This window comes from Choloepus didactylus, chromosome 2 (genome assembly GCF_015220235.1).
Source record: "Choloepus didactylus isolate mChoDid1 chromosome 2, mChoDid1.pri, whole genome shotgun sequence".
Lineage (NCBI taxonomy): Eukaryota > Metazoa > Chordata > Mammalia > Pilosa > Megalonychidae > Choloepus > Choloepus didactylus.
The window spans coordinates 116,770,370-116,786,110 of record NC_051308.1 but is presented as its reverse complement, the minus strand read 5'-3'; the positions used below and the strand labels follow the sequence as shown (position 1 = coordinate 116,786,110).

The window sequence follows — 15,741 nt, the reverse complement described above, 5'->3', positions numbered from 1 at the left end:
CACGTGGCTGGCATCTGCTTGCTCCCAGGTTGCGTTTCAAAATGGCATTCTCCAAATTTTGCTCTTGGGGTGTTTTGTCCTCTCTTAGCTGCAGCTCTTCCAAAATGTCACTCTCAGTTGCTCTGAGGTCCTTCTGTTGGTGAATTCCTTTATATCACTCCAGTGATCCAATTAACAGCCACCCTGAATGGGCGAGGTAACACCTCCATGGAAATTATCCAATCAGACATTTCACTCACAGTTGATTGAGTCACATTGCTATGGAAACACTCAATCAAAGAATTCCAATCTAAACTACACTAATACATTTGCCCCCACAAGATTGCATCAAAGAACATGGCGTTTTGGGAGACATAATACATCCAAACTGGCACACCCCATCTTAACACTTGTCACACTTTATTATTGTTACTGGTTTAAAATCGCTAAAAATCCAAGAAGGCAGAAACCACTCTGTTCTATTTAACCTTGTATCCTTACTACACAACAGATTGCCTGACATCCAATAGACACAATAAATTATGGAATGACAGAGTGAATTAATGATACATACCTAACAATGCTGAGGAATTAAAGAAGAGGAAACGCTCCCAGAGTGCCTTTCGCACAGAACTTAACATTAGTAGGTACTTAATAAATATTTATAAAAGTAGTTGATACAGATTTCCAATCACCCATATAAATGAATTAGTAAACCTAAGCTCAGAGAGGCAACTTAGAGACAGTATCACAGTAAGGGTCAGCTTCTGAAACCCCAACAGGGCTGCCCCTCAGACCTATTCCCTGTGCCAGATATTCTTATCAGCCATGTCCTCCCTCTTAAAGGCGCAGGATGCCCCAGATACGCTGTAAATCTAAATATGGAATAAGAATAACTCATAAAGTTTTACACTTTTTACTTTTAATTTTTCTTTTGATGGCCAAGCTGAGGTAGTAAGGCAACCCACTAGTGGTTTGTGAACAGTAAGTGATGAAGTCGGATCTGTCCTTTAGAAAGATTACTGTGGTAGCAGGTCACAGTATGGATTAGAGAGGTATTGAGCCTAGAATTGGAGTGAAACCCTGGCATCTTCTCCCATTTAAGTAGAATACATATTTGTGTACATGTCTCATTGAGTTCCTTCCCACTTGAGAAAAGAAAGTTTATCTTGTTCATCTCTGAAGCCACCATGACATAACATCAAAATTAAAACATGGAGGAAGAGGAACAACCCAATTGTCCATCAACCAGATGAATGGATTAACAATTGTAGCATAGCCACGCAATGGGATGCTACACAACAATAAAAAGGAATGAACTACTGATACATGCAACAATATGAATTAATCTCAAAATAATTATGCTGAGCAAAAGAAGCCAAACACAAAGATACACAGTGTATGACTGATTCCACTTAAGCAAAATTCTAGAATATGCAAACTATCTATAATGACATAAAGCTAATCAGTGGTTGCCTCCAGACAAGGATGAGGGAAAGAAGCCATTGGTGGAGAGGGAGGGAGGAAGGACTACGAAGGGGCACTAGAAAACTCTAGGGGGTGATGGATGTGTTTATATTTTAATTGTGGTAATATTCTCACAAGTGTATATATATATGTCAAAACTTAGCAACTTTTACTTTAAATATATGTTTATTGTATGCCAATTATACCTCAGTAAAGTCATTTTTAAAAATTGGGCTGGGGGATGGCAGAGAAATGAGCTAAGGGGTGGTATTTGAGTGGGACTCTGGAAGACATAGCCTTGACTTGAAAGAAAGGTCTGGCCAAGACAGAAAAAAGAAGCAGTCCAATCCAGACTCAGAAAAGAGCAAGCAGGAGTAGGAAAAGGTGAATAGACCACTTTGACTAGAGCAGAAAACCTGGATAGGGATGGAAAAAAAGATGCAAATTATGGAAAGCCTTAAATATCAGGGTTTTAACAAGTGTGCACTGGACTGCTGAACAATCCTTTACAAGTTACTTAACCTCTCAGAAACTCAATTTCCTTTATCTGTAAAATAAGGATAATAATGGTACCTATCAAGTGAGAATTAGAGATAATTCAAATAAGTCTCTTAGCAGAGGACCAGGTAGATATTAAGTGCTCAATAAGTGATAACAATTATTGTTTTAATAATAATAATTATTATTAACCCCAAAATAAGCAAAGAGAGGGGAGAGGGCAGTTAAAGATATTTGAGTGGGAGAAAGAAATACTTAAAGAAGTTCTTTAGGATTAATCTTACCATCACTGATTACCTCCCTTTCCAGTTAAAACACCAAACCCTATCTATCTCCTCTTTCCCTCTTCCTTACTCTGTAGCTTCGTTCCTAATGAGCAACATGCCCAGGAAGGGCCTGCAACCAGCAACTAGGGTTCTCTTATGTTAATGAAAAGACTCCAGCTGGTGAGCCCCACCATGGTGGGAACAAGCTAACTGAGTTGGGCTATGGCCTCTAAAACCTCCCAGTCCCACCCTCAAAGTTTCAGAGCAGCAAATAAGACCTTAGCCACCTCCTCCTTCCCTCCGTCCACCTGGATTTACATCCAGGGTGCATTTTGAATAGAATAAAGCAGGTGGTGTTTCATTTCAGTTTTAAATCATAGATATTTCCCACCAAAATCCAGCAGGGGTGGGTCCAGGTTTTCAGAGAGTGAGCCTACTTTCTCAAGTCTCTTAAGCACTCAACCAGGAGCTTATTCTCTGAAGAGAGTTTCTAAGGAGAGGCATCTCTATGCCTCATCTGTAAAATGGGGGACAACAATAGTATTGACTTCATAAGATTCTTGTGAGGATTTAATTAGTAAGTGTAAAGGGTTCAGAACACTACCTAGCACATAGTAAGTGCTCTGTAAGTGTTAGCTGTTGAAGCTATCTATTGAGCCTAAACGTTCTTGAGGCCTTCAACTTATAATTTTTCTTCTCTGTAGTCATATATTTTCCAATTACTAGGCATTAAAAGTGGTCTCTTAGCAGGCTATTTCAGCCCCAGTGAACCTCTGGAGGAGAAGTGAGTTTGGGCTAAAGGCTTATATTCTTCCTTAAGTTCAGAAGTACCCAGCTTTCTCACAACCACGGTGGTGGTCCTCTCTCTTAATTTCGTTTGAGGGAGTATATTGCAGATAAAAAAAAAATCCGGCAAGCTTTGTTAATTGGTAACTTTATTAATAACAATCGCATCTACACACATTTGAAAACACACATGAATGAAATTCAAGATTTATTGTTTGTGATAATGTCTGGGCCCATTTGGATTCATGCAGCCTATGCTATCAACTCAAGAACCCTTAGCCCAAAGCAGAATTAAGTAACTGTTCAGACCATTAGTGTCTTCAACAGTAAAATCATGACTTCAACAGAAAAATTCAACATTCTGCAATTCCACAAAGTAAAACTAAAATGCAATTGTCCTCACATCTGAGGATACAAAAGCAGACAAAACAGTAGCTTCATGGCCATGGACCAATCACTTAATTTCTCTCAACGTCATTAACAAAAGGGATATTTATTTGTGGTACTGCCTGTCAGAAATAAGTCTTCTGAGAAACAAATGAGATAGTGTAAATTAACAGCTATCTCAGTGAGGAACAGAAAATCAGGATGAAGGCAGAAAAGAAGGTGGGAAAGGCTATTTTCACTTTCCAGTGACCAACGCTCTGAATTTAATAAAAATTCGTTAAGAGGTTACTCTCAACTGGGAAGGGTAAAGAGAGGTCCTACCATTGCGCCACATCCCCTCTGGCACAAAGAATCGTACCACGGCCCCCTCCCGGCTGCCGCAGAGTAGAGGCAGAGTCTTGGGGAAGGAGCTCCAAAAACACGTCCATTCTCTCCTTGGTTTCAGATACAGCTAATGGAAAAAAATACATCCATTCATCCAAAAAGACGATTAAGAAGGTGGGATGGGGAAATTAATTCAACAAATATTCACTCCCCAAGTCTTCACCATGTGCCTGGCCCTGACTGACGTTGAAGATTCCGCTGAGAAACAGACCAGCAAGGTCTCTGGTCCTCAAGAGCCTGCAAACTAGAGGATAAAGACCATAAAGACAACAAACGAACTACACAATTTTCGACAACTGCTACGAGAAAGTTTAATCACGAGTGAAAGGAAACCCGGGCAAGAGAGGCGAGGATTCCTGAGTAGCTAATCTGTGGAGGTCTCTGCGACGTGACTTTTAAGCCCAGAACTGAATGAACAGTGCCAGGTTTGCAGTGACCTAAGGACCTAGCGTTGCAAGCAGAACACTAAATGCAAAATGATCCACAGAAGCCGGTGGAAAAAAAAAAAAAAAACAGTTTTATAATCCTTAAGTGAGCAGAGAAAATAGAATTCTACAAATTAGGGGATGGCGCGGGATTTTGAATAGTCATGAGGTCCAATCAGGGTAATGCTGGGACGCGGCCGCACGGGCTCTATGGGAGGTGTACAGACCCGCTGGTATTCCACGGCGGCCACTGGTGACCCCACGTGTAAGCCGCTCTCAAAGTGGCTGGAAAATTCTTGTGTAGAGCTGGTGCGCAGTGTTCCCGGGGCCCGGAATCTTAATGTGTCCTGGATCTTTTTTATGGGATCAGCACAAATCACTCCGTTTTGCAACGTGGATAAAGCACATCCCCAACAAAGCGTCGCCTACGCTCTATAGATCAGGGTAAGGGTGGCGAACAGAGAACAAATCCCCAGCATCCTAACAGGTCTTTCTTTTGGAAAGAACAAGCACAGTAATAAAGGCGAGTCCTAGATCCAAAAGCAGTCAGCTACGGGCCGAAAACCTCAACTCATAAAGATCTTGTAGATTACGGATGCTAATTTTCTTAAACTTATTTTAACAAATCGATCTTTAAAGGGAAAGTTAAGTGAACAAAGCCCTTTACTTGTGATTAAGTGGGTGGCTCTGAAAAGAGCCTTTGGAGTAAAAAGACCGGTGAACTCGTGTGAGCGCCGCCGCGACCCGGCAAGACTCACTTGGAGCTGGTGTACTTGGTAACTGCCTTGGTGCCCTCGGACACGGCGTGCTTGGCCAGCTCGCCCGGCAGCAACAAGCGCACGGCGGTCTGAATCTCCCGAGATGTAATGGTCGAGCGCTTGTTGTAATGAGCCAGGCGAGATGCTTCCCCAGCGATGCGTTCGAAAATGTCGTTGACAAACGAGTTCATGATGCCCATAGCCTTCGAAGAAATACCGGTGTCAGGGTGAACCTGTTTCAATACCTTGTACACGTAGATGGAATAGCTCTCCTTCCGGCTGCGCTTACGCTTCTTGCCATCCTTTTTCTGAGCCTTGGTAACGGCTTTCTTCGAGCCCTTCTTGGGAGCAGGAGCAGACTTCGCTGGCTCAGGCATTGTAACACAATACTCAGCTCAGCAAAAAAAAAAAATGAGAATGGGCGGACCAGATCCTTTTATAACCATCTTATGCAAATTAGGGCTCCAAAAGTCTTTCCTTTCCATTGGGCCATGTAGGGACCTTGCCTTTCAGTAACAGCTACGTAACAGCACCGACTCTTGACCTTATTGGTCATTTCTGGAGCCAATTTAGGACCAATGAAAGACTCGTTCCTTACCCCACCCCTAGGAAAGCTTATAAAGGCTTTCCTCTTGCGATTCTGAATTCTATTTTGCAGCTGCATCTTTTCTATTTTTGTGTGTTTAGTTTTAGCAGTTGTGATGTCGGGCCGTGGAAAACAGGGAGGCAAGGCTCGCGCCAAGGCTAAGTCGCGGTCTTCCCGAGCTGGTCTTCAGTTCCCGGTAGGCCGAGTGCACCGCTTGCTCCGCAAAGGCAACTACGCCGAGCGGGTGGGGGCCGGCGCGCCCGTCTACATGGCGGCCGTCCTCGAGTATCTGACCGCGGAAATCTTGGAATTGGCGGGTAATGCGGCCCGAGACAACAAGAAGACGCGCATCATTCCTCGTCATCTTCAGCTAGCCATCCGTAACGACGAGGAGCTGAACAAATTGCTGGGCAAGGTCACCATCGCCCAGGGCGGTGTCTTGCCTAACATCCAGGCCGTTCTATTACCAAAGAAAACCGAAAGCCACAAAGCCAAAAGTAAATAAGTCTTGATGCAACGTAAGATCAAAGGCTCTTTTTAGAGCCACCCACATTATCAAAAAAGGAGCTAATACGCTATGTCGTGGTCAGCCCTTTATTTGCGACTTTTGTTGGCTCTTAAAAGAGCCTTTGGGTAGGCGGGGATCGTGTCACGCCTCTGAATCACTTGTTCTTGCCGGGCTTGTGACTCTCCGTTTTCTTGGGCAACAAGACGGCCTGGATATTGGGCAAGACGCCGCCCTGGGCAATGGTGACACCACCAAGTAATTTGTTGAGCTCTTCGTCATTTCTAACGGCTAGCTGCAAATGGCGAGGAATAATGCGCGTCTTCTTATTGTCGCGGGCCGCGTTACCCGCCAATTCCAGGATTTCCGCGGTCAAGTACTCCAGCACTGCAGCCAGATAAACCGGCGCGCCGGCCCCCACCCGCTCGGCGTAGTTGCCTTTGCGGAGCAAGCGGTGCACTCGGCCCACCGGGAATTGAAGGCCGGCGCGGGATGAGCGGGACTTGGCCTTGGCGCGGGACTTGCCTCCCTGCTTTCCGCGTCCAGACATTACAGCTAAAAATACAGTTACTGCTCCTATTTCAAGGGAAAGGATGCAGAAAGGATAAGCAATTTGATGTATTTATAAGAGCTACCGGGAGGGGTGAAGGGAAGTAGTTTGATTGGCTAAAAGGGTACTGCGCAAGCAGCCAATGGGAAAGCAGAAAGCAGACTCGTTCGCGTTTTGCGCTACGAGGAAATGACGGATTTCACTAGCACCTACCAATCGCTGGAAGACATATTAAAGCCCCTTATTTGCATGCCCGCATTTTTAAGAAAAGGAGGCTTTCAAACAAAACGTTTCTTTTTTAGTGAGTGCCAGTTTGGAGTTTCTATCCTAGCTTAAACGGGGAAATCCCAAGTAGGATCCAAGCAGAGCGGCACGCAAGCAGAGCAGAAAAGTCACACCCACCATTAGGTGCGGAATCATGAAGCCGGTTATCCCCTTGAGCAGTTACCTCCTCAGGCCTGCTCCTTCTGTTTTGTCACAACTAGGGTCCATTAAAGAACTATGAAGATCGCTTCTTTCTCTTTCATTTTAGTCGCTAATTACGATGTGGCTTTGCCCCACCCACACCCGCCAGTTTCTTGGAATCCGTTTTGACCATGGCTGGAATACATGTGTCATCCTCCTTTTGACCTCTAGGAGGCATCAGATACCGTTTGAAACGCTCCAGTAGCTTTCAAAATGTCACCCTTCTGATTTTTCTTTTCAACCTTCAACCTTCTTATCCTGCTTCTAATTCTTTGTGCCTCTCAGTGCGTTGTCCAGCTGGACTCTGCGGATGCGGCCCCTTCCCCATTTTTTTCAGTCTTCGTAAGGAATTTTCCCGTTTCCGTGCTTTTAACTGACATCCATATTTGTTTCAGAAGCGCAGACCCTTATACCTAACTACTTACTGAATACTTCAACCCGTTTGACCCAACAGGAACCTCAAACTTGGCCTATCCAAATGAAAACTGAACCAATCCACACCCTCCTCCCTTTGCCGTCTCTCCATGAATTGGGCCAACAACCTTCCAGGTAGCTAAACCAGAGTCTTAGTCTACTCTTCCCATCATCTCAACAGCATATCCAGTCAGTTACTTCCTTAACATCTCTTAAAACCTTCCCCCCACCCCCATCATTTCTCCCCTAGAGTTCAGCAACAGCCCCTGACAGTTTTACCGCCGTCTTCCACCTTCCATAGCAGTGTTTCCTGAAAGCTCTTCTTTTTCTTCCTTCCCTGCTTCCTGTCTCTGGGAGTTCTGCATCTGCCACTCCATTTTCACCCTTTCCTGAGTATCCCACTGGGACAGGAGGCAGAATGCTATCAGGAAAACATAGACTTAAGTTCTTGTTCCTGAGTCCTTTTCTGATGTTCTCTTTTTTATCCTCACCTTTATTCAGCTGACATTTATTGAGGACATGCCTTCTGTCAGCACTGGGTATACAGATAATTGAGACCAGTACAAAGAGATGAGATGCCTCCAGAAAATGGAGGAAATCTGGTGAACTTGAGGAGTTAAATTAGTTAATATCAGCTATCTGTAGAGGCAAATTACTGTAAAAATGCTGCTGTAGATGTGGGAAACACCCAAAGCCAAGTTGATGGGCATGTTTCCTCACTAGCAGAATGTAACTGAAGGTACTTTTAACCCAATCAATTGCATTATATCGTTTCAGAAGAAGAATGTGTTACTGAAAGGTATGGTCTACTTAGTTTTAAAAGGAGAAATTACAGTAAGAATTTGTCTGGGTCTCTCCAACACTAAGTGTATATTTCTGGTAGACACAAAGATTTGGGCTACTATAGGGGGTCCTTGGTTGGGAAAGCATCAGTCTTCTCTCATAGCCTAGATTAAACATTTCCGAAGACCGTCCAACTCTCTTAGCTCAGATTCTGCTTGGGCCCCTCCCCAATAAGTCTGCCAATCCTGGATGTTCTGAAAGAATCAGCTTTTCAGACCTCCAGGGCTGAGAACCAAACCCAGATCCTTCTACCTGGCTCTTAAGAGAGTAATTAAATGTTTGTGCCATGAACAAATGAAACCATACTCTTAGAGAAATAATGACTTTCAAAAATGCTTTCTTTAGTCAAAAACCACTCTTCAAGTGTTGACTATAAACAGTAGACTGTGGTAGACAGTGATGAAACATAATAGAAGCTCATCAATCAAATAAACGTAATATATCTTACCACGATGGAATTATTGTTAGAGTAAATGAAAAGAGCCCAGTTCAGTGCCTGGAAACTGAGAGGGCCCAGGGCTGGATTAGGAAATAGACTAGCTTAATGGTTAAGAGTCCAAACTCTGCAGCCTGACTTTTTGGGTTTGCTTACCAGTTCTGTGAGCATAGGCAAGTTACTAACCTCTGAGGGTCTCTGCTTCTTCATTGGTAAAGCGAGAGTAATAATTCTAACTACCTGTGTCCGTTTGAATATATTGTGTCCCCCAAACGCCATTATCTTTGATGTAATCTTGTGTGGGCAGACGTTATCAGTGTTGATTAGATTGTAATTCTTTGAGTGTTTCTTTGGATTGCACTCCACCCAGCTCTGGGTGATGACTCTGATTGGATAATTTCGGTGTTGCTCCGCCCATTCAAGGTGGGTCTAAATCGATCAGTGGAGCCATATAAATGAGCTGATATAAAAGAAGGAACTCAGTGCAGTGCAGCTGTGAATGATGTTTTGAAGAGGAGCCACAGCCAAGAGGGACACTTTGAAGAAAGCACAGGAGCTGCAGATAAGAGATAGTTTGAAGACAGCCATTGAAAGCAGACTCTTGCTCCAGAGAAGCTGAGAGGACAAATATCCGAAGTGCAGCTAAGAGTGACATATTTGAGGAACTGCAGCCTAAAGAGGAACGTCCTGGGAGAAAGTTTGAAACCAGAACTTTGGAGCAGACACCAGCCACATGCCTTCCCAGCTAACAGAGGTTTTCCAGACACCATTGGCCATCCTGCAGTGAAGGTACCTGACTGCTGATGTGTTACCTTGGACACTTTATGGTGTTAAGACTGTAACTCTGTAACCAAATAAACCCGCTTTTATAAAAGCCAATCCATCTCTGGTGTTTTGCATTCTAGCAGTATTAGCAAACTAGAACACTACCTCAAAGGATTGTTTTAAGTATTAAAAGGGTTCATAAATGTAAAACATTTAGAAGAGTACCTGATACCAACAAAGCTAGGGTATCCCAAAAATTCTGTGAATGAATTTATTTCAAAAATAAGTGCTGGGTTTATCCTGTGACCCAATAATTTTACCCCCAGATATAATTCCCACCAAAATAAATGTTTATGTCCAACCAAAAACCCATGTCCCAGAATGTAATATATTCATACAATGCAATGCCACATAGCAATGAAAATGAACAAATTGCTACATACATGGATGAATCTCACACATGTAATGCTGAGCAAAAGAAAACACAAATGAATTCATACTGTCTGATTCCATTTATATGAAGTTCAAAAACAGGCAAAATTGATATATGGTAATAAAGTGGTTACCTTGGTAGGGTGATACTGACTTCACTGGGCACAAGGGAGCCTTCTGGGATTGCTGGAAATTTTCTGGATGTATTCATATGTAAAATTAAGCTGTATGCTTAAAATTTATTCAGTTTTCTATAGGTGAATTATACAACAATTTAATTCACCTCAAATTAATTTAAAATTCATTTTTAAAAATGAATAAATATTGAAGGAACATCATGGGTTAAAAAAAAAGATCAATACCTCATTGGATGTCTCAACCTCATGTTATAGATTAGTTTTTATTGTTGTTTGTTTTCTTTTGTTTAATTACACATGAGATAATCACCATAATCTCTCAGTGCTGAAGCCTCTAAAAGTCAATCTGACCATGACAGACCTTTCCTAAACAGCAGTGCCCGGAGATAGTCAAACTGCAAACTTCAGAGCCAACTAACAAGTTTAGAGGGTACATAGTCCTCCGCAAGACACACTAGCCAGAGGGATCTTTCTAATAAAGCTGATCCTCTTCTCTTCATATATTCTCTCCCCAGGTGATTTCACACACACCCACCCCACCCCCACACACATACCTCACTGATCTTATCTTCTATAACTCTGAACCAAGAGATGCCTCAAAAATACACCTCTCAGATGTTAAAGTTAGTGAACAATAGTTTGATGAGAAACAAGATATTACATTGACTCTGACTTTATCGCTGACGATATACTCATTACAAGAAAAGAATGAAATGAAAACAATTTTATAGTGGAGAAACCTGACAGACACTACCTTAATGAAGTGATCAGAATCAACATTACTAGTAACAGGACATCTTGTGATCTTTGGTATGAGAAGGACTCAACATCACTTCCGTAGTATTCCTGCCAAAAATGCATATCCAAAATCTAATCATAGAGAAACATTAGACAAACTGAATTTGAGGGACATTCCTCTAAATAAGTGGTTCTACTGTCCAAAAATGTCAAAGTCGTGAAAGACAAAGAAAACCTGAGGAACTATCCCAGATGAATAGAGACCAAAAAAAAACAAGACAACTAAATGCAACATGTGATCCTGGATTGGATCCTGGATCAGAACATTTTTTTTTTCTTTTTATATAAAGGACATTAGTGAGGCAAGTGGCAATATTTGAATAAAGTCTGTAGATTAGATAATAATACTGTATCAGTGTTAATTTCCCAAATTTGATAATTATACTGTGGTCATATGAGAAAATGTTTTTATTTAGGGATAAATGAGCTTTAACTCTGAAATTTACTCTCAAACTGTTCAGAAAAAAATTATATATACATGATAGAGAAATTAAGAAACTTGGTAAAATGTTAACAGTTGGGTGATCTGGGTATCTGAGTGAGGGATATACGGGAATTCTTTGTATTGATTTTATAACTTATGTAAGTCTGAAATTATTTTAGAAAAAAAAGTTAAAAATAAAACACACACATACATATTTTCTCCTGACTTCCCACCACCCACCCCATCTCACCAGGCCCAGAACTCTCCTCTAGGATCTAGAGCCATATATCCAACTTGACATCTCTTATTGAATATCAAAGACACTTCAGCTTCAAGTCCAAAACTGAACTGGACACCTGATCTTACCCTTCCCCACCTCTCAAAGCCTGGTATTTCTAGTATTTTATATCTTAGGGAAAGAACATCCATCCAGATGCACAAACCTGGTACTCAGCCTTGACATGCCCCCTCCCATAACTAACCAATTTTACTCTCCTGATATATATATATCTTGTAACCACAATTTCTCTCCATTTCCACTGCTACCACCATTACCACTTTGGGCTAAATCATCATCATCTCTCACCTAGACTACTGCAATAAACTCCTAACTGGTCTCCCTGCTTCCACTGTTACCTCCCCTTCAATCCATTCTCCACACTGCAGCCAGTGAGCTTTGCAAAATATCACAGATTTAAGGACAGCTAAATGCAATGCATGGTCTTTGATTCAATTTTTAAAAATAAAAAGTTATAAAGGACATTAATGGGACATTTTGGGAAATCTGAATATCAACTGCATATTAAATAATATGAATTTTAAATATCTTGGGTGTAATGCTATTGAGGTTATGTAGGAAAATGTCCTTGTTCTTGGGATATACATGCTAAAGCATATAGCAATGAAGTGTAAAGATTTTTGCACATAAATGATTCAGCAAAAATGATGATTATTATTATAGATACATGTTCTAAGAGATATATAAAGCAAATCTGACAAAATGTTAGTGAATTTAGGTAAAGGGTAAATGGGATGCTCATTGTATTAATCTTGCACTTTTCTGAAAGTTTAAATTTTTTAAAAAAGGCTGGGGATAATGTTATATATCATTATACGTTAAAATTCTTGAGTGTGATAAGAGTATTGTGGTTATGTAGAAGATATTCTTGCTCTTAGGAGATATGTGTTATAGTACTTATGGGTGAAATATCATGCTATTTAACTCATTTTCATGCTACAAACTCATTTTCAAATGGTTCAGCAAAAAAAGTATATAAATATTTATAAGCATATATAAAGAACATAAATATATAAATGTAAAAAATGGTAAATCGAGTGAAGGATAGAAGGTGTTGCTTTGTAGGCTAGAAATTTTTCAAAATTAGAAGTTGGGGAAAATACTTACGAATATATGAAGAAATCTATAAAATAGTATTTAACAACATAAATAAATCTGAATAAATTAAAAAGCTATATATCATTTTAGAAAAATCTAATCCTGTTACATTCCTGCTTGAAACCAGCTTCCCACTGCTCCCAGGATAAAGACAAAACTCCCTAACAAGGACTACAAGGCCAGTGTGGTCTGAACCCTGCCTCTTCTCGAGCACTTCTGACCACTGACTCAGCTTCTCAACACCTCTGGGTCTGTTCTCCCGGCTCTAACCTTACATTAAACACACACTACACGGTAACTACACCTGAGGAAACCACTCCATCAAGTTTTGCCGTCCTCCTGATCTTTGCACATGGCAGCTGTCTCAGCCTGGAGAACAGGTAATGAGAAAAGGATTTTCATGCTATCCCTTTTGAGATGTTTCTCTAAACTTAGAACTTTTCTCTATCCCCCCAAGTGTGCGTGACACTCCTCCTTAGCATCCTGTGCTTATGTCCATCATAGTATTAGCATACGGTATTGCAACTGGGCGCTAACTTGTCCGTCCTCTCCGGTGTCCCAGAGACAGTGCTCGAGGCACTGGACTGACACACAATAATTATATTTTCAATAAATGGAATAGACTTCTATTTTCTTATATGTAAAATAAAGGAGTTGGGTTAGATGATCTACAGAATCCATTAGTAGTAAAATGGATCGAATAATCCCAACTCCAGTTACCCAGAAAGTCCCCTTTTCTTTGCATTCCTTTGGTTCTGAACCTCAGATGACCTAGAGCCGGGAGAAGTAGAGACTGCAGGTGGGTGAAGCCGCCAGGCATCACGTGGTGCCTGACGGGTCTCCCTCAGGAGGACTCCATTTCCCAGCGTGCTTCAGAACGCAAGGCCTGCATTTCCCCAGAACATCCGGAGTCCTGACCCTGAACCGGAACTGCGGTAGCCAAGGCCGAGCAGCAGGTAGAAAGGGTCCAACTTGGGTTTGAGGGGACAAAGAGGTTCCGACTCAACCAAAGCCCAGAGATGCACACACCCTACTTTTCCAATTTCCAGCCCATTCCTTGCAAGTCCTCTTAGTTACGGACGCGCCTTGCGCGCTAGCCACGCCACTGACGGCGGCTGGAGGCCAAATTCTTCCACGTCACACAGAGGAAGGAGGTGGGGTCTCAGGCGAGCACCCTGCAGGAGTGGACATCAGCTCTTCCGGCCTGCGACAAGAATGGGGGAGGGCGAGGGGAATAGGTAAGCAGGCGGGAGACCCCAACCCTAGTGCTCGTGTCTTTCTGCCGTAGCCGATGCTGAGTGGGCGATTGGTGCGGTGCCTGGTCTCCATGGCCGGTCGCGTCTATCTGTCCCAGGGCAGCGCGGGATCTGGGACCGTTGGTCCGGTGGAGGCTGCCATTCGCGCGAAGCTGGAGCAAGCGTTGAACCCAGAGTTACTGGAGCTGCGCAACGAGAGCGGCGGCCACGCTGTCCCACCGGGCAGCGAGACGCATTTCCGCGTGGCGGTGGTGAGCTCGCGCTTCGAGGGACTGAGCCCCCTGCAACGGCACCGATTGGTCCACGCCGCTCTGTCGGAGGAGCTAGCCGGTCCGGTCCACGCGCTGGCTATCCAGGCGCGGACCCCTGCCCAGTGGAGGGAAAACCCTCAACTGGACACGAGCCCCCCTTGCCTGGGTGGGAGCAAGAAAACTAGAGGAACCTCCTGAACCCCAGCGGAGGGGGAAGACCAGGATTTGAATGGGTTGGGTGAGAATAAATTACTGGAGCCTTCTTCCCTTTAGTATAGTCCCGGACTTCTTAAGAGGTGACTTCTAGGTTCCATTCTACTGGCACATATTCTCCGGAGGTAGCAGCTCATTTCAGGCCAAAGCTAACCTAAGGAAAGGGCAGAATCACTTACTACTGCTGTTGACCTGGACTTTTAAGGAAAGGCTGCCCAGTTGTTCCGTGTTTGTGACTAAGGGACCTGATGAGTTGGAAACAATCCTGTACATTAAAATAGCATCTATTATATAAGGTGCATTTGCTGTGTCCTTAATGGCCTGTTGAATCAGTGCCAGACATGTTCTTGGGAGAAAAGGATGTAGGTAGACTAGGCACTCAGGAAGGGTTTCATGAGGCCAGTGACCTTTCTTAACTCTTGACAAGAAAGCTCAGAACTAAACCAGAAAGGAGGGGAAATGGTGTTGCAGGCAAGGGGAAGAGCCCAAGCTGAGCAAAGGCATAGAAGCTGGACTGGGCATTGAGTCATTTGGACAAGGCAGGGGTTATAGATACTTTTAGACTCTATACTGGGGGGATTTTTGACTTTTTAACAGCCTGTCCATTTCCAAAAAGGATTTGCATTTGTTTACAATAAACACCTTAAAAAAACAACACTAAAGCAGTGAGAAGAGGATAAGAACTTAGAAATAGTTAAAGAAGATGGAAAAACCTTTTTGTAGCGCTTTTCTTATCAGCCTTCCAAATGTTAAATCATATTTCTAAGGGGTGCTCAAGTAATGTCTAGATAGGCAACTTTCTGTTAATCTCATGTGGAAATAGAATTTAAGATACCAGAGAAAAACATTAACATGTATCTTCACCATTTGTTGCTAAAGAGTTTAGACTTCATCTGGCCTGGGGAGCAAGGAGTCTGACAATTTTTGAGGATGCCAAATTGCTTTTGGGGACAAATTAATCTGGGAGGGATGTGTAAAGTGGGTTGGTGTGGGAAGGATTGGAGGCACAGAGATCAACCAAGAGTGAAAGTGTGGAGTCCTGACTCAAGGATCAGCTTTGTGAATGGAAAGGAAGTTGATCTGCAGCTACCATAAAGAAATGGAAAGGAAGTTGATTAGAACAGAAATGGAGTAGAGCAAGAGGAGAGTGGCTTTCACATTTCCTCACAGGGATTGTTTAAAATGTTGATTCTAGGTCCCCCACCCTTAAAAAAAAAAAAAAAAGTAGGATTCTGATTCCACAAGTCTAGCATGGGGTCTGGAATCCATTTTTAAAAGGTACACCAGAGGATTTGGAAGAAAGTGGTTCTATTCTTAAGA

The 15,741-nt window shown here is 42.6% G+C and overlaps 4 protein-coding genes across 5 annotated transcripts; 2 read left to right on the top strand and 2 right to left on the bottom strand.

Annotated features, from left to right (window-relative positions):
• Positions 1-3,128: 3,128 nt before the first annotated feature.
• On the bottom strand, positions 3,129-5,341 carry LOC119526746 (histone H2B type 2-E). The gene has a single exon (XM_037826137.1). It carries the CDS (start codon positions 5,325-5,327, stop codon positions 4,947-4,949), a length of 381 nt encoding a protein of 126 aa, XP_037682065.1. The 5' UTR covers positions 5,328-5,341; the 3' UTR covers positions 3,129-4,946.
• A 271-nt stretch (positions 5,342-5,612) lies between these two features.
• On the top strand, positions 5,613-9,006 carry LOC119526745 (histone H2A type 2-C). Its single transcript, XM_037826136.1, has one exon. The coding sequence runs from the start codon at positions 5,652-5,654 to the stop codon at positions 6,039-6,041; it is 390 nt and encodes a 129-aa protein (XP_037682064.1). The 5' UTR covers positions 5,613-5,651; the 3' UTR covers positions 6,042-9,006.
• On the bottom strand, positions 5,665-6,616 carry LOC119526744 (histone H2A type 2-B). Its single transcript, XM_037826135.1, has one exon. The coding sequence runs from the start codon at positions 6,589-6,591 to the stop codon at positions 6,199-6,201; it is 393 nt and encodes a 130-aa protein (XP_037682063.1). The 5' UTR covers positions 6,592-6,616; the 3' UTR covers positions 5,665-6,198.
• A 4,570-nt stretch (positions 9,007-13,576) lies between the features above and the next one.
• BOLA1 (bolA family member 1) lies at positions 13,577-15,078 on the top strand. 2 transcript variants are annotated; one of them, XM_037814797.1, is made up of 2 exons: positions 13,577-13,657; positions 13,990-15,078. In XM_037814797.1, exon 2 carries the CDS (start codon positions 13,993-13,995, stop codon positions 14,404-14,406), a length of 414 nt encoding a protein of 137 aa, XP_037670725.1. In that variant the 5' UTR covers positions 13,577-13,657; positions 13,990-13,992; the 3' UTR covers positions 14,407-15,078. The 2 variants fall into 2 exon arrangements, with proteins under 2 accessions (XP_037670725.1, XP_037670735.1); XM_037814807.1 differs by lacking the exon at positions 13,577-13,657 and adding an exon at positions 13,664-13,855.
• The last annotated feature ends 663 nt before the right edge of the window (positions 15,079-15,741 follow it).